The sequence below is a fragment of the Ipomoea nil genome, unplaced genomic scaffold, assembly GCF_001879475.1.
Source record: "Ipomoea nil cultivar Tokyo-kokei standard unplaced genomic scaffold, Asagao_1.1 scaffold2516, whole genome shotgun sequence".
Taxonomy (NCBI): Eukaryota; Viridiplantae; Streptophyta; class Magnoliopsida; order Solanales; family Convolvulaceae; genus Ipomoea; species Ipomoea nil.
In genome coordinates this window covers 574,896-602,630 of record NW_017618944.1, presented here as the reverse complement: position 1 = coordinate 602,630, position 27,735 = coordinate 574,896, and the positions used below count along the sequence as shown (strand labels likewise).

General features: G+C 34.6%; 2 protein-coding genes and 1 long non-coding RNA gene across 5 annotated transcripts; 1 reads left to right on the top strand and 2 right to left on the bottom strand.

Annotated features, from left to right (window-relative positions):
• The first annotated feature begins 9,986 nt into the window (after window positions 1-9,986).
• Window positions 9,987-10,979, top strand: LOC109153625. Its single transcript, XM_019301478.1, has 2 exons — window positions 9,987-10,035; window positions 10,108-10,979. The coding sequence occupies exons 1-2, from the start codon at window positions 9,987-9,989 to the stop codon at window positions 10,977-10,979; spliced, it is 921 nt and encodes a 306-aa protein (XP_019157023.1).
• Window positions 10,980-16,398: 5,419 nt separating this feature from the next.
• On the bottom strand, window positions 16,399-27,167 carry LOC109153699 (polyadenylate-binding protein, cytoplasmic and nuclear-like). 3 transcript variants are annotated; one of them, XM_019301577.1, is made up of 20 exons: window positions 26,991-27,167; window positions 26,747-26,783; window positions 26,200-26,276; window positions 25,748-25,813; window positions 25,542-25,613; window positions 24,273-24,345; window positions 22,689-22,726; window positions 22,487-22,594; window positions 22,314-22,364; window positions 19,696-19,812; window positions 19,536-19,616; window positions 19,317-19,385; window positions 18,818-18,895; window positions 18,502-18,603; window positions 18,055-18,162; window positions 17,727-17,795; window positions 17,560-17,622; window positions 17,223-17,371; window positions 16,828-17,123; window positions 16,399-16,743 (listed from the first exon to the last, which is right to left on the bottom strand). In XM_019301577.1, exons 2-20 carry the CDS (start codon window positions 26,781-26,783, stop codon window positions 16,601-16,603), a joined length of 1,797 nt encoding a protein of 598 aa, XP_019157122.1. In that variant the 5' UTR covers window positions 26,991-27,167; the 3' UTR covers window positions 16,399-16,600. The 3 variants fall into 3 exon arrangements, with proteins under 3 accessions (XP_019157122.1, XP_019157120.1, XP_019157121.1); XM_019301575.1 differs by having other exon boundaries at window positions 16,399-17,123; window positions 26,991-27,166; XM_019301576.1 differs by lacking the exon at window positions 22,314-22,364 and having other exon boundaries at window positions 16,399-17,123; window positions 26,991-27,165.
• On the bottom strand, window positions 19,889-21,155 carry LOC109153701. The gene is made up of 2 exons (XR_002049564.1): window positions 20,339-21,155; window positions 19,889-20,285 (listed from the first exon to the last, which is right to left on the bottom strand). It is a non-coding gene; the product is annotated as an uncharacterized LOC109153701 (long non-coding RNA).
• Window positions 27,168-27,735: the final 568 nt, after the last annotated feature.

Below are 27,735 nucleotides of genomic sequence, written 5' to 3'. Positions count from 1 at the left end.
ATTAATTATTTAATATTTAAAAATTTTACTATGTATTTACTTATTTTAATTTTCGTGTTGGACATTAATTTAATCGTGTGATGCGTACATTATAACTAGTAACTTGAAATAAGATTCATAAATTTTTTACAATTTTAAATATACAATAATCTTAACCACGGAAAAAAATTAGGTGTTTTCCTAAATGAAAAATAATCAATAACTGCAATCAATAATAAGTATTTATAATTTATGAAAAACAAACAAACAATTTAAAATCAAATAAATTACAAACAATAACATTGTTATCATAATAAATAATAAATTAGTTCTAATAAAAATTTTATAAAATAAAACTACTTAGAAACAGGGGCGCAGCTAAAAAATCTTTTTGATTGGGGTGAGAAATCAAAACACTTCAAAATGAGAAAATAATATTCATAAAAAAATATGAAGAATAATTAATTGGAGAAAGTAAAATTGTTCGATATTTGAATAAAAAATACATTATAAATCACACATCTTCTATATTGATATGATATTTATAAATATACTATTTATTTTAGTTTATATCAATTTTTAAGTTTTGTTAGAGTAATTTGAATACATTGACAGATACTAGTAACTTCTAGGTTATATTGATTAGATGATTAAAAAACCACTCGAAAGATATCCATCATTACAACACGGCTAATTTTGAGAGAGATAGGAAGTCACTTGCAAATTGTTATATGGATTCTTGTCCTCGATCAACTTGCATATCTGTGTATGTTGTACAGCGAAAAGAGGGTTTATATGTAGAAGGAATGGTTATGATAAGCCAAAGAGGATGGGAAGAGATAGCGGGAGGAGCAGCAAAAAAAAAAAAAAAAAAAAAAAATTGAGTATACCCACGATTTTTATCATTGGACACAATGATTAATCTCTTTGCTGGATTGTAGACACCTCTTTTGGGTATGACAGCTGGTCTGGAGATTTAAGGTTGCTCCATACCCAAAACTAAAGATCAAACCTTTGACCTCTGGTTAAAGATTGATGAGTTCCTCTCACTCAACCACGTGGCAGGTTAAGGAGCAACAAATGAGACAATTATTATACCATCAGGCATGTTCGTGGTTCAGTTCCTATCCGGTTCTAGTTCTGAATCACCGATTCGCAGTTCTAAGATTGCCATCGGAACCGAAACCTTCTTTAGGTGGTTTCCGTCTGATTTCGGTTGGAACCGCTGGTTAAACCATATATTTTTATTTTTAAAATTCTTTTTGCGCTGATGCATCAGCGCAAAGCCAGTTGCGCACATCACAAATTGCGTTGTGCACAACTGAAAAAGTGAAGGCCACATGTGTTATGGCCTGCGGTTCCGAAATGGAACCGGCGGTTCCGATTTGTTAAAATAATCAACCGGAACTGAAACTTTAGAATTCCAATTCCTTAACCGGAACTAGACGTACGGTTTTAATTCCGGTTTGGTTGAAACAGTATCCGGTTCGAAGTGAACAGCGGACATGTCTATATACCATCGACTAGGGTCCATCTTGCATTATGGACCCTGATAAAAAATTATGTGTTCTAGTTGATATATTATGTACTGCAGTTAACAATTTATGTGTGTCGTTATCATTTTATGTGTATGTACTTAACATGTTATGTGCCTTCAATTTATTCCAAGTACGTACATTTTTAAATGCATGTACAAAATATGTCAACTACAGACATAATTTGAAGCTTAGTTTGGATCAAGGTCCACAATGTAAGGTAGACCTTAGTCCGTGGTATAATTTGCCAAGATCAATTATTATACCATTGTTCATTTCGCATTGTGGATCCTGGTCCAAAAATTATGTTTCCCAGTTGATTTTTTTGTACATACAATCAACAGTTTATATGTCTATACTTATTAGTGATGTTTTGTAGTTAATATGTTATGTGCCTTCAATTTATTTAAATGCATATAAATTGTTAATTGTAAATATAAAATATATTAATCGCAGATATATACTTTGAAGTTTATTTTGGATCAAAGTTCTAAATGCATGATAGACTCTAATTCATGGTATAATTTTCCAGATGATCAGGTATAACTCTATCATGTGCATGCGAGAATGAGGTTTATTCCTTTTGTTTTCCGGTCGGCAGGCCTTAAAGGAGCCTTGTTTCTATTGGGCCCAATGGGAACATGGGTATACACTCACCTTTTTTGGGTCGACCCGTATGACCCACTTGTTTTGTCTATCTTCAACCTTGGGCCCCACCCCCTCATCGTAATCTTATTTTTGCACTTTTGCCTGCTTCTATCGTCTTTTATTTTTACAGGATATAATATATCATCATTATATTCTTCCGCCCATCGACTCCCGTCCCGTTTCAATTCTGTGAAATCATGTTTAAACAAATTATTATTATTTAAAAAAAAAAAAAAAGGATTAAAAACTTCCCAAGATTGAAACTCTCTTGTGTCGAGGAAAATTAAATTAAAGCAATTATTCTTTGCAAAAATATGATGCATGCATCAACAAAGAGGAATATAACCAAAGATAACTAAGCTTCGAGCATGTTCAATTAGATTAACCAATTAATCGGTCAGAAACTCTATTGTACTCCATATAACCATGCAAACACTTGATTACCTACTCAGATTTTATATGCATGCCCTCACCAAGTTAAGCACAATACACATCAGTGTCCTTTCTCCCTAATCATTCCCGAGAATAATTCAAAACCTAGCTTATGTTGCACTACATAAGTCAATGTTGTACACAACCCCCACCTCCAAACTAGGTTTCCGATGCATCTAATATCACCCTCAATTATCTACCTTGCTCACCATTTGTTTACAATAGGAATAAGTGTATGTTTAGTCATTAATTATTATTAGTTTTCATTTTAGTCTTTAATTAGTCACAAAAAGTGATTATTTTTGTTATTATATATGACATTTATTATATTAGGGTTCAATACAAGTGATATTTTTGGTCATTGAAAGGATCAAAATATTCACTTTTATGACGAATTAAGGATTAAAATTGCCAAAGGCGATTGAGCGTTATAGTTGTGGCCCCTTAAAGCTCTCAGGTTTAAATCCTAATGTATGGATTTTGACTCTTTGTACTTTAGTACTTTGAGAAAGTATGTATGAACAGATATAGTTAATTTATAAATGAAAAATGCAATTATCATTTTCATTAATGTTAGGCATTTGATTTAAGCTTTATTTTTATACTTCACTATTCATTCTAGTATCACACTTTGGGTTATCCTCAGTAGTAATTTCAAAAGAGTTAATACCCAAAATCGGCATCGACTATAGTGGTTTTTTTCAATTTCGTCCTAAACGACTTTGGTGACCTAATATCGTCCCAGACTTTTGTGTTTCGCTCAATTTAGTCCTCCATTTGTTATTCCGTCAAATTGGTGTTAAATAAAGGGACAATTCAGTATGTCAATATTGATCTCTCTTTACTTTCAACTTATGAAGTGCGAAATTCCTCTTTCTTGTACGAATTACACCCAGAATTACTCCCGGACCTGCAAACCAAATTTTATATTCGCAGTTTTAGGAGTAATTCTGAGAGTAATTCGTAAAAAAAAAAAAAAAAAAAAAAAAGGATTTCGCAGTTCACATTGTCTATGAGTAAAGAGATGTCAATATTAAAATTACTAAATTGTCTATTTATTTAACACCAAATGGACAGAATAACAAATGAAGGATTAAATTGAGCAAAAACACAAAAGTCTGGGACTAAATTGAGCAAAAACACAAAAGTCTGGGACTAAATTGAGCGAAACACAAAAGTCCGGGACGATATTAGGTCACCAAAGTCGTTTAGGACGAAATTGAGAAAAATCACTATAGTCGATGACGATTTGGGTATTAACTCAATTTCAAAATATTGATGAAAAAAATAAAAACATCTGTCATGGGTAATCATTATATTCAATTAAATTTGATAAGTTTATAATAAATTTGAAAATTTTGTGAAATTTTATTTAATTTTACCATTTGACTAAAAGAAACCTAATTTGATATGACCCAAGCCTTAAATTGAGGCATCATATTGAAAAGTTAGAGAAGAAGATATAAGAGCAACACCATCAACTAAAGTGTTTGCATAGTTTTTTTTTTTTTTTGGCCACATATGGGAGAGGATGGAAGAGAAAAAGAAGGAAAAAAAAAAAGGGAAAACATGTGTCAGGAAAAAAAAAAAAAAAGTATTTACACGCCCAAATGACGCGTTCGTGCACGCAACAACGGGGCACGCTTGGTGCACTTTGAGCGCACCAGGCAATTGCTTTTTTCCTTTTCCTCTCTCTGCACGGGTCTCACAAAAAAATAAAATCTCTATTTATTACAAAATTTATTTTTTTTTTTATTTTTCTTCAAACCCCCTCTCCTCCAACTCATCATCACTCTCCTCTACCAAAACAAAAAAGCAAAAAAAAAAATAAAAATAAAAATAAATCACTCTTAGTGATGCTTTAAATTTATAATGCTACGAGTTCAAACAGTTAATCAATTGGATTAATGTTTTAATTGCTATTTTGACCAAAATACATTACCACAAAAGTTATTTATAGACAACTTTTATCCGTCACCCCAACATTAATTTAATTTTAATATGATAACCAATTAGAAAGTATTTACAAGGAAGAAATGTTTAAATTGTTTTTACGCCAATAAACCTGGGTTCACAGATTGTTGATAAGAGTCCAGTCAGCAAACATAGGATTCCAAAACAATTGTTGTGAATCAGAACAAAAAGCTTTTACTTTCTCATCAAACCGACCAACTTATTGTACGTAGGGGAAAATATTCAGAATCCATCTTCTAAATTCTAACTACCCACTACCCACTATACCATACCCGATAATGTATGTGTTCACCATAGCTTTTATATATTTATAGAGTTAATTCCAGCCATGGTCCTCCGACTATATTGATTTTCCAAAATTAATTCTTAACTTTTAATTTGAACACTTTAGGTCCCTTGACTTTCAATTTCTTTCCAATTGAGATCCTTTCGTCAGAATTGTTAATTGAATTTTAAATGAGTTAATACCCAAAATCGTCCTCGACTATAGTGGTTTTTCTCAATTTCGTCCTAAACGACTTTGGTGACCTAATATCGTCCCAGACTTTTGTGTTTCGCTCAATTTAGTCCCAGACTTTTGTGTTTTTGCTCAATTTAGTCCTTCATTTGTTATTCTGTCCATTTGGTGTTAAATAAATAGACAATTCAGTAATTTTAATATTGGCATCTCTTTACTCATAGACATGTGAACTGCGAAATCCTTTTTTTTTTTTTACGAATTACTCCCAGAATTACTCCTAAAACTGCGAATATAAAATTTGATTTGCAGGTCCGGGAATAATTCTGGTTGTAATTCGTACAAGAAAGAGGAATTTCGCACTTCACAAGTTGAAAGTAAAGAGAGATCAATATTGACATTACTGAATTGTCCCTTTATTTAACACCAATTTGACGGAATAACAAATGGAGGACTAAATTGAGCGAAACACAAAAGTCTGGGACGATATTAGGTCACCAAAGTCGTTTAGGACGAAATTGAGAAAAACCACTATAGTCGAGGACGATTTTGGGTATTAACTCAATTTTAAATGAAGGGGTAAACTCATCATTTCACCTGCCTATGTATTATTCTTAGTATTTCTCCATTGTATACGCGATATATATGAAGATAATCTTAGTCGAAACCCTAAATGTTCCTCGTCGTTCCCCATTTGCTGACTACTCGTGTGTGCGTTCCTCTATTATTGAGATGTTTACAATGTATAACAGCGAAATACGAAGAATAATACATAGGCAGGTGAAAGGACGAGTTTACCCCTTCATTTAAAGTCTAATGAACCGTATTCTAACGAAAGGACCTCAATTGGAAAGAAATTGAAAGTCAAGGGACCTAAAGTGTCCAAATTAAAAATCGGGGACTAATTTTAGAAAATCACTATAGTCGGAGGACCATTGCTGGAATTAACTCATATATATATATATATATATATATATATATATATATATATATATATATATATGTGTGTGTGTGTGTGTGTGTGTGTGTGTGTGTGTGTGTGTGTGTGTTTTTTTTTTTTTTTTAACACAAATTTCTCTCTTTACGAGATTATATTTATATATATCCTGAACTCTATGAATCCGCTCCGAATTATGTGCTTCTATACTTAAATCCTTGAATTCCTATGAGCAAATATGTGATGAATAAGTAATTCTGATCAATTCAAAGTGAGGATATTTCACATTTAGTGTCACAATGTACCATTGTGAACATTTGTGAATTTCTATGAGCATATATATGATGGAAAACTTGGAAAATGTTTTAAGAAAAATAATTTTTAGAAAATGATTCATTTTTCATAAAACATTTTAATTTTTTAGTGTTTGGCTGAAAGCCTGAAAGTCAAAAAATTATTTTTTTTTTGTTTTGCTGAAAGTTAAAAAAATTACATTTTTTCTGTTTGGTTCATTTTTTTTGAAAATGATTATAATAATAATAATAATAATAATAATAATAATAATAATAATAATAATAATAATAACAATAATAAGTGGTGGTGGTAATAATAATTCGGAAACTAGCCTAAAGAAAGATAAGAGAGAAGAGAAAGACAGGAAAATAAAGAATTCGAAAAATGTCTTCCAACTAAAAATATAGGAAGACATTTTGCTAAAATCCAGACAGGAGTCATCTTTCGGGTTTCCAAATGGACCCTTAACCTTTAAATTTAATTTGATCACATTAAGTTTTTTATTTTATTTTTTAAAATACTGATGATTCTTTACAAGATAATACTTTTTCAATTGTTCTAAGCCCAAAGAATCCAAGCCCCCACCACCCAGACGTTATGCCATGGAACCGTGTTCACCATTCATGGTGAACACGGTTCTAACGGTGTTAGTACACCGTTATTATTATTTTTTTTTTATAATTAATTGCGTGACTTTTCTTCTTTATTTTTACATTTTGCGGTTTCACTTTAATTTGAGGTGAACAAAGATTTCGGACATTCATAAATTATGAATTCATGCCTGCACATTCACTTTGGAACCATGCCTACACATTCCCGTCCGAAATCACGGACATTCATAAATTATGAATCCATGGCTGCACATTCACTTTGGAACCATGCCTACACATTCACTTTGGAACCATGAGATTATGAATTTTCTGTTATAAGATTATGAATTTTCTGTTATGAGATTATGAATTTTCAGTTATGAGATTATGAATTTTCTGTTATGCGATTATAAATTTTCTGTTATGAGATTATGAATTTTCATTACATTCATAATTTCGGACAATCATAAATTATGAATTCATGCCTGCACATTCACTTTGGAACCATGCCTACATATTCCCGTCCGAAATCACGGACATTCATAAATTATGAATCCATGCATGCACATTCACTTTGGAACCATGCCTACACATTCACTTTGGAACCATGAGATTATGAATTTTCTGTTATAAGATTATGAATTTTCTGTTATGAGATTATGAATTTTCAGTTGTGAGATTATGAATTTTCTGTTATGTGATTATGAATTTTCTGTTATGAGATTATGAACTTTCATAAAATTCATAATCTCATAACAGAAAATTCATAATTTGATCAAACGCGCGCCGGTAACTCTACATCCGCGATTTTTTTTTTTTTTTTTTGGCCTAAAAACGACGTCGTTTTGCCTTGTGTTCACCATTCTCGGTGAACACGATTCCATGGCATAATTTGCGCCCACCACCGGAGTTCAATCTTGTGACCACTCATACCATTTAGAATGGTAACAGATGTGTATCACACATTCACACTACATAGTAGTTGGCAATCACATTTAGTTTAATTTAATTGTTATAAATCAAAATCTTAATGGACATTATTATGATAATTTGTAACAGCTGAAACAGTTTTTGTACTTAATGAGAAGGTTACATTTGTACTCTATATATTATTGTATTCATGTACAGAAGTTGGAGATAGTAAGGCAATAAAATTGTTCTTCTCACTTTTCTTTATCTTCTTCATACTGCTCTTTGTTTCACTGTTCCTGCGAGCTAAGGTCTGCAAAAGTTACCAACAAACTTGCATTACAACACGTTATCGGCACGCTCAATACACTCCGGTGAACGGTAATATTATTTTTTTATGCTTTATGCTTTCAGGATGCCTAAAATCACATGTCCATGTTTATATTTTATCATGCTCTACTGGGTCTGTGAGATTTGATAATATGAACATATATTTCCTGACAGCATATATCTGCATCAAATGAATATATTTAGTGAACTTGATTCATAACTATTCAAATTGCCAACAAATTGCATATTTACATTGTGAAATCATGTTGATTTCTATTATATGCTTTAACATATATATATGCAAATTGTCTTTCTATCTTATGAATGTTTGTGTATATACATTGATATAAAAATATGTATGTCTACAGTTCACTGTATGTATGTGTATACATATTTGCAAGCCATGAAAATTTTATACATCCTAAAAATAAATATGCGCCGTACAATATACACACATATACATATGTGAATCTTTTTTTGGAAAAAGAAATGTATTCCATGTTGTCTATTAAGATCTGTAAAAGAAAATAGTTTTTTTTTACATAAAAAGATCTGTGAGCTTTTGGTCTTAGAAAAAAAACTAATGTTCACACAGCATAATTCCTGTTTAGAACTTAGGAATTAGCAGTAATAGATGTACTGGATACAAAAACAATCAAACAAAATACACCAAACAAACAAAAACAAACAAAATATATTTGTACGAACATTGTGAAAAACTGTGAATTAATAGCAAAAATAGATGTACTGGAACATTGTGAAAAATATATTAACAATTCTTGGTTTTTTGGACGAACATTGTGTGTTTTCAAAAACAAACAAAATTTTCAATTAATAGATGTACTGGATCTAGAAATTTGCATATGATTTTTTTTGTGAAAAATTGCATTACTTTCAATATATTTGACATACAGGCATGAAAACTTTTACTGTTTTTTTTGCCTTTCGGAATACCTCAAACAAAATATATTTTTTTTCTCTCGTTTTCCATGAATATGTGTTTTGCACTTGCTTTGCTTGTTTTCGATTCGGTTTATACTATGTATAATTTTTCATGAATCCAAACAAAATCAAGAGAACAAAAACGAAAATCGAAACATATATGTCTTTACCAATCTGCGTTCGGCAACGATCTTGAGACGATCGGCGATGATGGCTGTGACGAGAGGCGATCGGAAAGCGGCAGCGGCACATTGACTCCTGGAGAATCCGGAGACCTCCGTTCGTCGATCTGTCCAGCGGCGGACGTTTTCAACCCGTCCCAAAACGCCAGCCAAGCCATCCGATCCTCCATGAAATGGCTGAGCCGCCGGTAAAGCCTCCATCACCAACGCCGGCCAAGCCATTGCTTCGTATTGTTCGCCTCAGCCATCCCAAGATGTAGGCGATCCAGATTAGACCAGATCGACGGCCTTCGCATCTTGGCTTCCGCTCTCTGCTGTCTTTACTCGAAATCGATCGCCGGTGGAGAGACGCCGGCGACCAGCGAGCGGCGTTGGCTTGAGGCGATGGTGGCCATCCGCGAACTCTGCGGGTAGTGGCGGAAATCTCTCCGCTTTCTCTTAGGTTTCATCGGAACCGTTTTTCTATCTAAATTAAATGGCCAGGGGAGTGGCTTCAAATTTTAATAACGCCAGAAGCGTTATTTCCCTTGCACTAGGGTTCTATTTTTATTTCATAAAACAAAAAAAATCCATCCATCTTTATTTGATTGGACCATTTTTTAAATAGATCATCTTCATTCTAATGGGCCATTTTTATACTTATTTCAAGCCCTCATTTTTTTTAGACCATTTTTTTTGGTATGCAATATTATATGTTCCTTGGGCCTTTTGTTTATTGAAATAAACTAGACCACACATTCTATTTCTTTGGTCCTCATTTAAATATTTTCTGTAGAAATGGCTGCTCTCGCAAAAAGAGAATTCGCTGAACTCGCCCTTGATGGAAGCAATTTCCTCACTTGGGCGCTTGATGTTGAGATATATCTCCAATCTACATAATTGCTGGACACCATTGAAGAGACATCTACGAGCACTGCAGCCCAGAAGGCGAAAGCGCTCATTTTCCTCCGCCACCATCTTAACCACGACCTCAAGAATGAATACTTAACAGAAAAAGACCCCTATGTCCTCTGGAAATCTCTTAAGACACGCTTTGACCAACAGACGTCATTGGTCCACCCCCAGGCCCAACATGATTGGCTTAACCTCCGATTTCAAGACTTTAAGTCTGTGACTGAATACAACTCCGCCCTACACAAAATTGTGTCACAATTGAAGCTCTGTAAGCAAACAATTACGGACGAGGATCTGATTGAAAAAACTCTATCCACGTTCCATCCAAATGACCTTGTGCTCCAGAAGCAGTATAGGAATACAAAATATGATACGCATCCAGAGCTCATTACGGATTTACTAGTGGCGGAAAAGCATAGCCAGTTATTGATGCAAAATCACAATGCGCGTCCAACTGGCACTGCTCCTGTGCCTGAAGCACACACTGTTGCCCAGCAGAGCAACAATCGGCGGGGTCGAGGCCGGGGTAGGGGGAGAGGTCGTGGCAGGGGCCCAAAGCGAGGTGGCAGAGGGGGAGCTAACGGTAGTGACTCCCGTCCTCAGTACAAGCAAACTCAAAGAAATAGACCAAACAAGTCACAACAGAACTCCGGTCAGTCGCAACCATGTTATAAATGTGGTTGCAAAGGACATTGGTCTAGGACATGCAGGACTCCTAAGCATCTAGTCGAGGCTTACCAAAAGATGCTCCAGCAGGAAGGAGGACAAAAGAAGAAAGATTCTGGCCAATCATCTTTGCCTGAAGCAAATGCCCTCATCTTAGGGAATGATGACCTGCTAGGCGATGAACTAGCTGATTATGGAGATCAGGAGTGATACTCTTATTTTTTCTCTCTCTGTCTTTCCCTTATGGACATCCATTTTACTTCATGCCTGCGTGCATGTTTATATTTGAACTCTTTTGTCCTATATGAATAACGGATCCTTTATCTTTGAACACTTCTGTTCTATTTGAATAAATACAATGGATCATTCTTAGACATTATCTTGATACCCATTCTTTTTCTTTAGAGATATGGGAGACGAATCTGCCCTATGCTTGGTTGATTGTGCGACTACGCACACTATTCTGACAGACCGGAGATTTTTTCAAACGTTCAAGGAACACAAAGGCAACCTTTCAACCATAGCGAATGATGACATTCCTATTGTGGGCTCCGGCAGAGCTTCACTTATTCTTCCTAAAGGAACAAAGTTGATCATTGATTCAGCCCTCCTATATCCTCAATCAAAAAGAACTTTGCTCAGTTTCAGGGATATTCGGTCCAACGGTTTCCACATAGAAACTAAAACTAAAAACAATACCGAATTCCTTGTTTTGACCAAAACGGTCAATAACCAGAAAAGGGAAATTGAAGAACTTCCTTCCTTTTCTTTAGGCCTGTATTATTCATATATCAGGCCCCAGCACTCATGTGTTGCACTCGCAGTGAAGTTTAAAGATACACATTCTTTCAGTCTATGGCATGACCGCTTAGGTCACCCTGGGCAAACTATGATAGGCCGGATTCTTTCAAATACAACTGGACATAACCTTCTTAGGACAAACATTCTTTCTACAAAAGATTACACATGTGTTCCATGTGCACATGGAAAACTTATTGTTCGTCCCTCATGTCCTAAGATTGATTTTGAGTCACCTGTCTTCCTGTAGAGGCTACAGGGTGATATTTGTGGACCAATTAATCCTTCATCCGGCCCATTTCGATATTTTATGGTCCTTATTGATGCTTCCACCCGATGGACACATGTGTGTTTGTTGTCCACTCGAAATATGGCATTCGCAAAATTCATGAGCCAAATCATTAAGTTGAATGCCCAATTTCCCGATTATCCTATTAAGAACATAAGAATGGATAATGCTGGTGAATTCACTTCGTCAGCTTTTGACGATTATTGTATGGCCATGGGAATTAAGGTGGAACATCCTGTACCATACGTCCACACCCAGAATGGTTTAGCTGAATCTCTTATCAAAAGAATTAAACTAATAGCTAGACCATTACTGCAACGGTCCAGTCTACCAGTAAATTGTTGGGGACACGCAGTGCTGCATGCTGCAAACCTAATTCAACTCCGGCCAACTGCATATCACGATTATTCCCCTCTACAACTTGTACGTGGTAATGAGCCAGACATTTCTCATTTGCGTGTCTTTGGCTGTGCGGTTTACGTACCTATACCACCTCCGCATCGTTCTTCAATGGGCTCGCAACGTCGATTAGGTATTTATGTTGGGTATGAATCCCCTTCTATCATTAAATACCTCGAGCCTATGACAGCAGATCAGTTTACTGCACGGTTTGCTGACTGCATTTTTGATGAAGATCATTTCCCGGCATTAGGGGGAGAGAAAAGCCCAGTTTTGAAAAAATGCCACGAAATTTCATGGGATGAAAAAGATCTTCAATATCTTGACCCACGTACTAGTCAAACTGAACTTGAAGTTCAGAAAATAATAAATTTGCAAAAACTAGCAAATAATCTGCCAGATGCGTTTACTGATTATAAAAGAGTAACTAGGTCCTATATTCCTGCAGAAAATGCTCCATCAAGGATAATTGTCCCCAAAGGACCAAATAATAACACCGACACTATCCGACGCCAGAAGCGTGGAAGACCAGTTGGTGCAAAAGATGTAAATCCGCGGAAAATTAAAAACAATAAACAATCACAGTTACTCCAAAATCGTCCTGAAGACGAAATACCCAGTGTAAATGCACGTGCTACAAATAAATCTAACACTGGGAATACGGAACACCTTCACCAAGATATGATAGCAAATGAGAAAGATTTGGTTGAAGTAAATATAGAATCTGCCATAAACTTTTTCGAAACAGGAGAAAATCTTAATAGAAATGTAACAGTCGTCGACGACCAATTCGCCTCTACAATTGCTCTTCACATTTCTTTCAATAATCTGGATCCAGAACCAAAAACTATAATGGAGTGTCGGAAGCGCTCCGATTGGTTGAAATGGAAAGAAGCAATTGAGGCTGAGCTCAACTCGCTAAATAAAAGAAAAGTGTTTAGTCCTCCTGTACTTACCCCTAAAGGCGTGATCCCAGTAGGATCCAAATGGGTATTTGTACGAAAGAGGAATGAACAAAATGAGGTGGTCAGATACAAAGCGAGACTGGTAGCTCAAGGGTTCTCACAGAGACCCGGAATAGATTTTGAACAAACTTACTCTCCTGTCTTAGATGGCACATCGTTCCGTTATCTAATATCGCTGGCAGTAAAAATGAATGTAGAAATGCAGTTAATGGATGTTGTGACCGCATATTTATATGGGTCACTAGACGCTGACATATATATGAAAGTACCTGAGGGCATCCAAAATCCTTTATGTAAAGGAAATACAAATAAAAATATGTTCAGCGTAAAGCTACAAAAGTCATTATATGGCTTAAAACAATCAGGAAGAATGTGGTATTGTCGATTGAGTGAATTCCTCTTAAAACAAGGATATGAAAATAAAGATATTAGTCCTTGCATCTTTACAAAGAAATCAACTGATGGTTTCTGTATTATATCAATCTATGTAGATGATATAAACATCATAGGGACGAGCAAGGACGTCAAGAGGGCATGCTTGTGCCTAAAGGAGGAATTCGAAATGAAAGACTTGGGAAAAACCAAGTTCTGTCTCGGCCTGCAGATCGAGCACCTCCCTGAAGGGATATTCATACACCAATCCAAATACACAGACAAGTTATTGGAGAAATTCTACATGGATAAGTCCCATCCACTTAGTACTCCAATGGTAGTCCGATCACTTGAAGTTGATAAGGACCCGTACAGACCTAAAGAGGATAATGAGGATATTCTGGGACCAGAAGTTCCTTACTTAAGTGCCATTGGAGCACTTCTATACCTTGCCAACTGCACTAGACCTGATATTGCATTTTCAGTAAACATGCTAGCTCGTTTTAGTGCTGCTCCAACCAGAAGGCATTGGAATGGCATAAAACATATCCTCAGATATTTGCAAGGTACAAAGGATCTTGGCCTTCTATTTAAAAGGAACCAAGACACCACATTAGTGGGATACGCGGATGCTGGCTTTATGTCTGATCCGCATAATGCTAGATCTCAGACTGGATATGTGTTTGTTTCTGGAGGTACTGCCATTTCATGGAAATCAGTTAAACAAACATTAGTAGCTACCTCCTCAAACCATTCTAAGATTATTGCCTTATACGAGACCTCCAAAGAATGTGTATGGTTGATGTCATTAATACACAATATTCAAGACTCGTGTGGAATAATGAATAATGGAAAGATCCCCACTGTCCTGTACGAGGACAATGCAGCATGTGTTGCACAAATGAGTAATGGATATGTTAAAGGTAATCTCACCAAACATATTACACCAAAATTCTTTTATCCACATGAACTCCAGAAGAGTGGTGAAATACGAGTCCAAAAGATCCAATCAAGTGAAAATCTAGCAGATTTATTCACTAAGTCCTTACCTACATCTACTTTTGAAAAGTATGTATATAAAATTGGTATGCGTAGATTAAGAAGGTTGTTGTCTTCAGGGGGAGCAACAACATCTTCAAAGTAATGAAATTGTTAGTCCAGAAGATTAACTCATTCACTTCGATCCAGAAGATCAAAGACATACTCTTATGATTTATACCTAAACCCAGAAGGTTTACGATTGTACTCTTTTTCCCTTAACTGAGTTTTTTTCCCACAGGGTTTTCTCAGTGTAAGGTTTTTAATGAGGCAACCGAAGCAACACATGCATTATCCATAAATCGTGTACTCTTTTCTCGACTAGGTTTTCCCACAGAATTTTTCTAGCGAGTTTTTAACGAGGCATGATTATGGCAAAATAATGTCCAAGGGAGAGTGTTATAAATCAAAATCTTAATGGACATTATTATGATAATTTGTAACAGCTGAAACAGTTTTTGTACTTAATGAGAAGGTTACATTTGTACTCTATATATTATTGTATTCATGTACAGAAGTTGGAGATAGTAAGGCAATAAAATTGTTCTTCTCACTTTTCTTTATCTTCTTCATACTGCTCTTTGTTTCACTGTTCCTGCGAGCTAAGGTCTGCAAAAGTTACCAACAAACTTGCATTACAACATTAATGACTTTATTGACATTTTTGCATTTGATTATTTCTTAAAATTTTGTTAAATTAACTTCCGGTGCGATTTTTAATTTACAATTTTAACTTGATAGGCTTTTTTCAATAAAATACCTTTTTCTATGTCGTTAGTTTTTTTTTAATAAAACTAGCTATATTACATTGTAGTATCTGTTCATATACTTTCTCAACCTACTGAAACACAGAGAACTAATAACGCCTTCACTAAGGCTCGAACTTACAACCTTCTAAATGAAAATCCAACCCGGGTACCATCAGACCACATAGTCCTGGTTGTTAGTTATATCATTTAATAGTGTTTTATCAGTAGGAATAGATTGCAAAAATTGTGAAAGTAAAAGATTGCAAGGGAAAAGGGTCAATTAGACCCTCGAACTTTGACTTAAAAGTCAATTAGGCCCCTAAACTTTTTAAAGGTGCAATTACATCCATCAACAATTCATTTAGGTGCAATGAAGCCCAAAAACAAGTTAATGACCTGCTATCACAAGTCATTAGGGTTCAGTCCACCTCCCGGTGATTTTGCTGACAAAAAGAAAGTGACCGGCGAAATTTCCGGCAAAAAAAAGTGATCGGAAATTTCGGCAGTCACCGAGCACTTTTTTATAGAAAATTTCGTCGGTCACTTTTTTTTTTTTGCCAAAAAATTCGTCAGAAGGTGGCCCACCTGAACCCTAATGACCTGTGATAGCCAAAGTTGATGTGTTGATGTGTTTAAATGAATTGTTGATGTGTGTAATTACACCTTTAAAAAATTTAAGGACTTAATTGACTTTTAAGCCAAAGTTCGAGAGCCTATTTGATCATTTTTCCTAATAATAATAATAATAATAATAATAATAATAATATTATTATTATTATTATTATTATTATTATTATTATTATTATTATTATTATTATTATTATTATTATTTAATTGTTAAGTTTTCAAGATAATACCAAACATGTTAATTAATTTTCCCTCTTAAGTTATTCCCATCAAATATATTCTTTGAAAACATTTTTACTTGATGGGAAAGAACCAAATACACACTCGTCAAAAGATCTTTTTATTATTCATATCAATGGATTTAAGATTTGACTATTGCCAAATGCCAAGGATGCTACTGTTACACTTGTTAGGGGCATGGTTTTTACCCAAGAACAGAACTGTTTACAAACAAAATAAACCCATTGCATGCATCAACATTCACATAAGTACACAATTATACTAAAAAAATTTAAAAATTCACACCCACAGTACTCAACTTTACCGACATAGTTTGGACAACAAGAACAAATATCATCAGTGCGGATTTAAAAATTAGCGTGACGAGCTCTCAGGAAGGATAGGTTCTCCAGTGAAGGGGTCAAATTTGAAAGGTTCCCCAGTGAAAGGATCAAACCTTACTTGAGATCGAGTAGGTTGATGATCAGCAACATTTGCGGTGTAAGAGTTTAATCCCACTCTCCCATAAGCTGCAGCGGAACTTGGTGGTACCTGCAGACGGGCATTAGCTTCCTCTGCTCCTCCTCTTAAAGTTGCTACAACTCTCCCATAAGCTGCAGAAGAACTGGGTGGTACCGGCAGACGAGCACTAGCTTCCTCTGCTCCTCTTAACGTTGCTACAACTCTCCCATAGGCTGCTGCAGAACTCAGTGGCCTCTGCAGAGGAGGGCTAGTTTCCTCGATGCTGTAGAATGGTGGTCCCGCTCTGCCATAAGCAGCAGAAGTACTTGATCTAATCTGTAGGGGAGGGCTAGTTTCCTCAAGTCCTGGCGTCACTCGACCCTGCCATAAATGGTGTGGTAATGTTGGCGAATAGAGATCTCCGTATAGTCCAGACCTGCAATAAACGGAAACCAAAAGTTAATTGTTCGTGGCAATATTCTCAGAGATGGGAGCTCATGTGCAAGAATTGAACTCAGCAAGTACAAATACTTACCTACTACCAGGGGATGGCACATGTGGGCCATAGGAATCAACAGGGAGACGAATTTGTTTTGAGTACTGAACAGTATCAGGTTCCTTCAAAGTGGCATCCTCAACTCTAGAAAGACTTGGACTCCACTGCTTTCCTACCTTACCATAACGCTGGATTCAGAAAATCAAATTTGCTCATGAGTAATGAAGCAAGCTCATATGACAAGCTGCTTACAAATAAGAACTTACCAATCTGCTGCAAGATGCAGAAGATTGAGTTTTCTAAACAAGTTAATTTGACAACCTCAAAATATGAAACTTTTGCCTTGCAACCTTATAAACAGGGGTAAATTACATACTTTAGCAATTAATCCTTCAAGATATGCTCCTTTGTTTTGCACATCCGCTCCAGATAACATAAACTATATAGGAAGATGCAAGAAAAGGGAATTATGGGATAAGCTTTGCAACATCAGTAAAGGGAAGTTGCTTTCAAAATTTATAAAAACATAAAACCATGTCAAACCTGATCAAGAATAGATATGGCTGTAGATTCCGGTAACTCCTTAAGACGGGTTAAACTTTGAACAGTTACCTGTCAAGACAGTCATATCCAAAAATTGAAGATGTTGAATTAGGTTTATCTCATCTAAATTTAGAATTCCATGACAAAAGCACAAGACAATTAGCAATTGCTAATAACCAGATATAGAATGCAATTCCAATTCATGAGCTCAATCTATCTGACAACTCTTAATTTTTAACATCCAAGGTATAGGAAAAAAAACATGAGCAAATTTAAGACTGTCATTGAAAAAAAAAAAAAAAAAAAAAAATCATAACATCACACTTACATCATATCTAGTAGCAATGCCAAGCCGCATGATCCTCAGTAAACGTTCAGTGATAACAGCAGGTAATGCAACTATAGCAGCTTCATAAGGATCAGAAACTTTGACTTCCTGATAACATGTAAAATATATAACTAAAAACAAATCCGTTTTTCATATATGCATCAATGCAATGAGATAAAAGAAATGTATGTTTGCAGTCAGTTGACACTTAGTGACCCCACTTCTCCAGATCCCTTCCCTAAGTTCACCAGTGTAGGAAGGTAATTGTTTAATTTTCTATAAATCAATTTGTTGAATTTAACCTGCTCTTAAAGCATGGAGAACAAAAGACAATAGAATACAAAAAAAAAAAAAAAAAAAAAAAAAAAACAATAAGAGAGGACAAAAATGAATTAAGTAGGTCAAGACTGATCAAGTGATGGATTTGTAAGCAGGAAAAACATCAACCTCTGGTTCCTTGGAATGCTTCTGAATGTTGCTGGATGGCTTGCTTTGTGACTCATCACGAACACGCTTCTTGCTTTTGTCCATGGGCCTTGCAACTTCAACCTGTTATAAAAAGAGGTCTGTTCAAGTCTAACTGTACATCTCACAAACATGCAATGTACATCTATAACACAACTCAACTAAGCCGTTGTCCCAATCAACCACATGGGATCTTTTATTGGATTCCACTTCTACATTCCTCTCTCTTTAACACTTATTCAGATGTAACCCCTTGCAGATTCAAAAAAATTTGAGATTCCATAATGACTCATATGACCTGAAGTTTATATGGTGGCCCTCCATTTGGTCCTGGTACTGTTTTGTCATTCAATTCCTTGATAGCATTGTCAAGATCCTATCATCAGAAGAGAATTGATGTTAGAGTATCAGACAGTAATAAAACTTAAAAGATACCAATTCCATTGCTGAAAGCCTTTTAATATTTCCTCCTTTGGAGAGGTGCAGCATTTGAGCCCATATTTTTGGTAACAATATCTCTTGGACCAGATACTTTTTCTTGTTTAGGAACATATGTTTTGCTAAGATATGCTCTGATATAGTCATATAACCATGTAATAACATGCTAAAAGTCTACTCGTAAAAGAACTTAGGTGATAACTAGAAATTCAAGGTGATGCTTTATTGAAAAATAGTTGGCTAGCTTCTGGTACTTAAATTTTAGACAAACACATCCAACAAAGATCAATACACTGATACATTATATGCAAAAAGGTTAGTAGATGTCCTCCAGAATCATGAATGCAAACCGCACTTACAAGCCGTGAATCAAAGTGAACAAATCCCACCAAGGAGTTACCCTTCTTCGGCAGCACTACCTTCTCTACCTGGAAGATGCATGATTAGCAAAAAGTTATTTCTTAGATATATCATTGGTTTAAATTGAATTTGAAGTTTGAAATTTGAAATATAGTTATAGTCAATCAAAAAAAATATAACAATCAAAATCAAAATAGTTACTAAAACTGGTATAAGACCTTCCCAAATCGCTCAAAGAGTTCCCTCAAGTAATTTTCATCAGCTTCAGATGGAAGATTTCTAACAAAGGCTATTTTGATCTGGCAAATCAAATAATGTGAGTAAGAGTCACTTCAAGAACTTTCTACTCAAACATTTAAGAAGAAACCAATGAATAACCTTAGCAAGTTCTTTTTGATCAATTTCTTGTTCCTCCTCAGCCCATTGAATAGCTGGATGCAAATTACCAAGAAGGAATTCTGAACTGGTTCCCAACCGATATGCACGAGATGCAGCCTGTGATTGATAATTTTGGAGGCTGGTTCAATTTTCTTAATAGAATTTATATTTTGGATTTTACAAGCCTTTTTTTATTACATTAGCACCAGAGTGATTAATAAAATGGACGTTGGGTATTGGACTGATATAGAGGCAGTATAGTTATCATTTGTTTTCCAGGCTAATTATTCAACATATGATGTTTTTTGGAGGGAGAAAAAGTTCAACAATTGGTTCATGTCATTCAATATGGAAATATATATAGGAGTTTAATTAGAGTAAATTTCTCTAGTATTGATATATTAATTGAAAGAACATGCTACAAGATATTTTCTAAAACCTTGGTCATTCAAAAAATAAATATGATATCTTTGACAAGGCCTACATCAGAAGGTTTTGGATAGAAATTGCTTGACAAAATTAAATAACACCAAACATTAAAGGATCAATTCAAAAGGAATGATCAACCATATAGTATTGTGATCTAAATACTCCTTCATAGAGCACCAAAGGTAAATTGATATGTTTGAGAAGTTTGCTAAACAAACAAGATACTTTAAATCTATATCATACAGACTAAATAAAATGACTAGGAAGAAAAAGGCATAAATAATAAATTATATTTAAAAAAAAAAAATAGCAATGATAGCAGACTTTGATGTTGAGTCTACTAAGTTTCAATGAGAGAGTGACTGAAGAATTGAAAGATAATTGATTTCTGTCTAATATCAAGAACTAAAGAAGAGCCTGGTCAACCTAAAGCTGAGTGAACTTCAAAGAGCCACCTAACACAGCAAAGCTACAACTAGAGAGAACACATGGGAGTGTGGGACTCCAAATTCTGAATTGAAAACTCCAAGTAAGAAAACATAAACATCAATCAGTTTATCAGTCCATTTAAATAACCCTACATATATTAAACATGTATCATATTAAATACAACAGACAATTCCATGAATGGCTAAACACTACATTCTGCCAGGAAAGCAGAATGGTTAGATGGATGCTTTAAGTTCCAGCAGAACTTCAACACAAATTTATTTAGAAAACAAACTTCATTTACACCACACCCCCACCCAAAGGGTGCCTCTCAAGATAGATCAGTACTCAATGGAAATTCTTTCCTTCAATCCTTCCGATTATCACCATTCAAATAATTAGTACGGAGTATTTGGAAATTTTTTAGGGACATACAAAGAAACTCATTTGGCAACCTTATATCAGCAACTTTTTTCTCTGCTGTGTGTCATGTAAACAACAGATTAAGGGAAGACAACTTTTACATGTGAACAATTAAATTGTCATTAAAGTTTAAAAAGACACAAGAATCTATGTTGTGAAAACATTTTAGTAGCCAAAGCCCAAATGTTGGTAACATATATATATATATATATATATATATATATATATATATATATATATATGAAAAAGATAGGGCAGCCCATATAAGAAAATTCAGCGAGTAAGAAGAAAAGGAGGCACCAAAATTGAAAATTAAAAAAAGGCTTCCTGACATGATGGAAGAAAAAAAAAAAAAAAAAAAAGTGAAGAAACAAGATTGTGCAAGAAACAAAAGAAAAATAAATTGTATTGTTTGAAGAGTAAGAAATAAGTCAAATCAAATAAGAGATAGCAAAAGAAGATTCAGAGGAAAAACTGGGGTATAGAAATGTAACATTTTCCTAAAGTTATCCTGTTTGCACAGATTTCTGACATGGAATAAATGCATGAAAGTCCCGAAGTCACAGACAAAGAGAAGAAAAAGTTCAAGCATCTCAATTAATTGGAATAATACAAGTTTGATCCACAAAGAGTGATTTTTTAAGGAGATCTGATTTGGCAATTGGAGCAAATTCTGAGAGTATACAGTTAAGTTTTGAGATGCAGCTACTAGATTTTTGGTACATACATTTGATATTCCTACTCATTGGTTACAGAAACATATAAATTTATTACAAATTTGGGTATAAAAACCAAAATGTTATTTAATGGAGTCAACAAAATTGTTTTGAGATACAGTTAAGTTTTGAGATACAGCTAAGTTTTGAGATACAGCTACTAGATTTCTGGTACATACATTTGATATTCCAACTCATTGTTTGCAGAAACATATAAATGCATTACAAATTTGGGTATACAAACCAAAATGTTATTTAATGGAGTCAACAAAATTGTTAAGAGAATAAGTTATATTTGTTTTGTTCAGTGAGGATCCTAATGGGCATTTTGTGCAGTGTAGTTTTGGTATCCAAATAATAAGTTTTTGCTACATAGAGTTTATATTCCTAAGTATCCTAACCAATGTTTTCATGAATATATACAAGTGCAATAATTTGGATATATTAGCCAAATATTATTTAATCGAGTCTAAAGAATTGTTTAAGAGAATAAATGCTTGCTATCTAGTTTTCAATATTTTTAGGTCTCACATTCAGTATCTGATAATGCTTCAGCATCTGAGAATTAATATTTTGTTTGATATATATATATATATTTGGGTTTCAAAATAATTATGGCACCATATTGAATCTGGAACCAAGAATCAGAACACAGGGACCTGAGATTTTATCCTGTAGGATATGAGATGCAACAGGTAAGTAACACTATTGAAGTTGGAACATGTCAACACAGCCAAATACTTGTTAAAAAACAACCACAAGAATTTTAAGATAGAAAGGGAAGGAGGATTTACAGCATGAGATGAGAATTTAACAAAAGCAAAGCCCCGATTCCGTTGCTTTTGACCAGCTTGCAGATCTCCATGCATTACAAGATTAACAGATACAACACCTGGAAAAACCTGTTTGGAACTTGGAAGAAATGAGCATTGATACAAATCTTTCTCACAAGCCTAATTAACTGCAACTGTAATTGTACAAAACTAATATTGGTACCTGGTGTATAAGGTTTTCAAATTCCTCAGCACTCCAACCTTGAAATGGGAAATTCAAATCATGCAATAAGGTAGCCAACAAGAAATTTTAATTTATTATTCAAGAGAAGATTTAAATTATAAAAAAAAAGGAAGAAGAAGAAGGGAGGCAAAAGGCATTATGAAAAACAAAGTTATTGCAAATTGAACAGACTTAAGACAATAATAAAGTGCCATTTGCATGTTCAAAATCCATAAGGTTTACTTTTAAAAAGCTCATACAAACGCTTAGAGGTCCTAGTAGTCCAGATTAGGGAGCATTATCAGCCTGAGATAAGGGCTGAATTATGGGTTATGATGGGATTGTTATTGGACTAATCTGATGTTTGGTTGTGAAATTAATCACGGAAAAATGAATTGGAGTAACAATACTATGTTTGACTTAAAGGACTAATAATGGGATCACTAGATGGATGCAAAAAAAAAAAAAAAAAAAAAATCATCACCAATACACCAATAGCATTGAGAGAACAAGAGGATGAAAGGTCAGCAAATTAACACAAGCCTCACCTCACCAAAAATGGCTAGCCTTAGAATGCATAGTAACCAAAAGCATGGCAATGTATCCATGTTGTGTTTGTGTAAGGCACTAACATTCCTAGGAAACTATCTAGAGATTAATTGCACACCAAAAAAATTGTCTCGAGTTTTTCAAGGGGCATGTATCCTTGTTAGGGGATACATGCAGGACACCAACTGATGATGGATTGATGGTGATGATGAAGTTGAAGTTCAAAAAATGAAATTTAATTCTGTTAAATTTCAATGACTTGTGTAGTAGGCTAATAGCACTTCAGTAGCTTCATCAATTCTTTGAATCTTTATAGGATATTTCATGCTATAATTCTCTCGTCATTTTGTGTTGATTATTGTCTTTTTTCATATCATTTTTCACTTGATTTGCCATTTGATATGTATAATAAATTAATAATTCACAACATTAAAATATTGTTCTGGCATTTGAATTCTATGCCCATTGCTTTAATGTTCATCACCATTGAAATGCATTTTTAGCAATGTGATAAATAATCTTTAGTGACGGGTTGAGGCTAACACATCCATGTGAACTAGGGTTCATAGCACACCCATAGGGTGCAAAGCAGCAAAGGTGGGTGGCAGTCACTACATACAATACCAACCCACATTGGATAGCAATCCTGGGATTGCTAACCATGTATCCAAATATAAATATAATCCCCACAGTTTTGGGATTATTAATACAACTAGCCAAATCTCAGGCGTAAATTATGTATCAAATATTTCCCCCTTCAATCCCTTGACCCAAATGAATCTTGAAGTTCTTAAGGCAACAACAATGAGAAGGGAGACAAAACACCAGAGACTCAACCAAGATCCCATGAATACATAAAATTTGACTAAAAATATACACAAGCAAGACATTTTCAAAAGATATAATGGACCAATCTTTATAATAAAAAATTTAGGCTTCAAAAGTCATGATGGTTCTTACAAAGTAAGCAACGGAATACCTATTTAAGGAACCAGTGCACATGTCTTACAATCCACTATATAATATGAAACAAACCTTTGTTAAGATTCCCAAAAAATAATGTATCCTGCTCTATTGAAGGGAGAACACCAATCTTCCGTCCATCTATCTGAAACAATAACAAATCAATGAGACTAAAACATTTCCTGTTTAGTTTGTTGTAATATAGGAAAACCCTATCATAGCCGTAGGATTAGCCCACTATGCAACCCATAATGTTCCTATATAAGCATATGTATCACTCTTAAAATGAATGCATTACAATAATATTAATATAACCATTATACTTCTCCTTAAACTCTACCACTCTTGATGGAAGAAAGCCTTTCTTTTTTATGTTGTGTCGTAGAATAATTATGCCGCCGTCTTGTTTTGAGGCTGTTCCTTTATGCCTCTGTCCCTTGGTAATTTCATCTTCATTCCAAGTGTCATGTGTAATGCCATGTTTTCTAAAGCTACTCATATTTGACACCATCATCTTCTAGACATGTCTAATAGCTTTATCCTCCTATTATTAGTTTCAAGTAAGATGGAGTGTTTGTCTTAATTCAAGCTAGCAACATTTAAAAGTTCCAGTTTGAGGGGGATTGCTGAAATATAGGAAAACCCTAAAGTAGCCCTAGGATTAGCCATAATATTCCTATATCAGCATGTTTATCACTCTTATAATGTATAAATTACAATATATCAATATATTCATTATACTTCTCTTTTTCTAGGGTTTTCATATATTAGCTTCCGCACTTCTATCCCTCAATTTCAGCATAGTCTTCTCTCTCATACCACAAATCGCTTAATACTTCAAGCCTACGGTTAGTAAGCAGGGTAAACTCATATCTGCACTTGGCATCCATTTTTACCTTCTCTATGGAATTAAAGCTCAACAATCATGTGCACTGTATATGCCTGGGCATGCAAATTGAACAGGGCATTGAAAGAAAATGGCTGTACAAAGATGCATAAAGTGTATCCCACATTGCATGCTACATTAAAGAGTGGTACAGAATTGAATTTGAGTCTCTAGCCAAAACAATATCTCAATTAAGATAAGGAAAAAGTCCTTCCTTTCTAAATCATTTTCAAGTAAATCCTTCAAAAATCAGAACACAGATATCCATATTTTCAAAGATACATCATTACTTCCTTAATTTTAGAATTCTAATATTTCAAAGTTGGTTATTAGCATGCATGCAAGTTGCAGCAGCCTTAAGAAGGAAACCATGAAAGATATGTGGCAGTAAGCAGTTCTCAGCACTGTAAAACACTTATATGTCTGGTGAAAACTGAAAATAGAGTTAGGCTTACAACATATCCAGACTTTTCCTTTACAGCTTTTTCTGCAGCCTCTTTTGTTGCAAAACGTACAAACCCAAAACCCTGTGACAATTGAAAGAATCAGATGTGAAACAATAATATCCAATATCTTCTTTACCTCAGCTTCACTCATTCCATTTTGCTGCAAGAGATTGGGTACAAACAAGCAATAAATATAAAATAACAATAACAATAACCTTTAGGTTGCCACTCTGGTCCTGTATCAGCCTTATTTCAACAATTTTGCCACAAGTAGAGAATACCTGAGAAGAAGTAGATTTTGTCTTGTTTATGATAATTGCTATAAGTAACCAGATATGAGATTAACTACTTCAGGTTGAAATAATTGCTTTTCTATGACAGCAATAATCTGCCAAGAACTAATCAAATCGCACTGCATGTATTATACTATTATTATAAGCTACTCTTTAGGGTTTTTTTTTAAAAAGAAACAGCATAGAAACGATTTAGAATTTGAATTGAAACAGCCACTTATGTGCAATGACAATATAGAGACCATAAGGAGTTAAGAATAAGTTATAATAGTGCAAACTAGATTGGGAACAACCTTAATTAGGCTTCATAGATCAGGCTTGAATCACAACATTGAAAAATAGATGAATATTTTAAGTCTAAAAGAGTAGCAAACCTCTCTGATCTTGTCTTCAGTAACAGTACGGGCCAAACCACCAATAAAAACTTCTGAACCTTTATTAAAAGGATTCTCTGACAGACAATAAGCCGTAAAGAAACAGATCAAAAACAGTCTTTTATAAACATAACATACACCTATTTTATTTTAGGTACATGAAAGTTTAATTCAGAGGAGGCTAGCCCAGTTCAAGACCAAGGGATACCACAAGTCTCAAAGAGGACTTATGGTAAAATTTACTGATTGCCCGCCCACCCATGGGGACTGCTAATGGTGGGAATCAAACATAAGGGACTGCTAATGGTGGGAATCAAACATGCATACAATACGAACTTATGTACTCCTATGTAAAGCAACAAATATTGTTTGAATCACAACGAAGTTGTTGCAGAAGAAACTGGCACCAGCGAATTTCTAAAAACCAGGTGCACTATCATATCCATAAAAAGATAATAGTCTGTGCTTTAAAATGCATTCTTCACTGGGAAAATGGAAATTTTTCAAAAAAAAAAACAAAAACAAAAACAAAAAAACAAAAACTAACGGTGTTCGGCTTGAAGATGCTCAGTCGAATGGCTCATCTGCAACGACAACAGAAAGTTATTAAGTAAGTTACAGGACAGAGAGCACATTGGCAATCTCAAATCAACACCAACTATTTCTACCTGAAACTCCGTAATTCAGGTTTTTTATTAACTTATTGATCATCATTTTTCATTAGTGCATATAAATTTATAATGAACCATAAATTTCGTCGCGCTAGAAATACGTAAAGGGAAATAAATTACCAGTGCAGGTGATGAATTGGAGCTTCAGTTGCAGTTGGTCAGTGCGCGGTAATTGGAACTGGAACCCTAAAATTCCAGCGAATTGTCACTGCTCGAAGAACGGTGGCCGCAACTTTTCCCCTATGTATACCGGGTTAATAAAGTTACCTATTTTATACTCTTCTCCTTGGAGCAATTTAGACAGACTTGTCAATCGTGTATTCGTGTTTTGTTCATTTTGAAATTAAGGTATTAATAAAAGTGTGGGTCATACAAATTAGGAAACAATTTCAAATTAGCCACTAAAGTATACATGAATATGCAATTAGATCAACTAATTTAAAAAATATATATATAATTAACTCCCTGAACAAGTTAAAATCATACAATTATAAAAGTGATGTGTTATAGGTTGTAGGGTACTGGGAATGACAATATTTGGAATGGTGCTCCCTTCATATGCAATAATATATCTCACTCATCCTTGTCTTTTTTTATCGAACTAGAAGGTTGTAAATGATTGTCCAAAGATGCGGCAAACTGGGACTAATAAACAAGTTAATTAAATGGAGATTGACGTCGCATGGTCGGTTGAAGCTAAACACTGACACCGCATTTGATGAAGGTAATCACGTCATGGGGTTAGGCTGGGTTCTGCGAGACGATTGTGACAGTTTCTTGGCTGCTAAAGGAATGCGCATTGATGAAAATTACAGTGTCAAGGAAGTTGAGGTGGTGCGCATTCGTGAGGCCCTTAGTTTAAGGG

Coding starts and splice junctions, on each gene's coding strand:
- LOC109153625 (XM_019301478.1), top strand. CDS start 9,987: ATGGCTGCTCTCGCAAAAAGAGAATTCGCTGAACTCGCCCTTGATGGA. Junction 10,036..10,107: donor TGAACTCGCCCTTGATGGAA/GCAATTTCCTCA, acceptor ACACCATTGAAG/AGACATCTACGAGCACTGCA.
- LOC109153699 (XM_019301575.1), bottom strand. CDS start 26,783: ATGAGCCATTCGACTGAGCATCTTCAAGCCGAACACC. Junction 25,814..26,199: donor CTGAAGACAAGATCAGAGAG/GTTTGCTACTCT, acceptor ACTTCTTCTCAG/GTATTCTCTACTTGTGGCAA. Junction 19,386..19,535: donor TCTTTGAGCGATTTGGGAAG/GTCTTATACCAG, acceptor TGCATCTTCCAG/GTAGAGAAGGTAGTGCTGCC.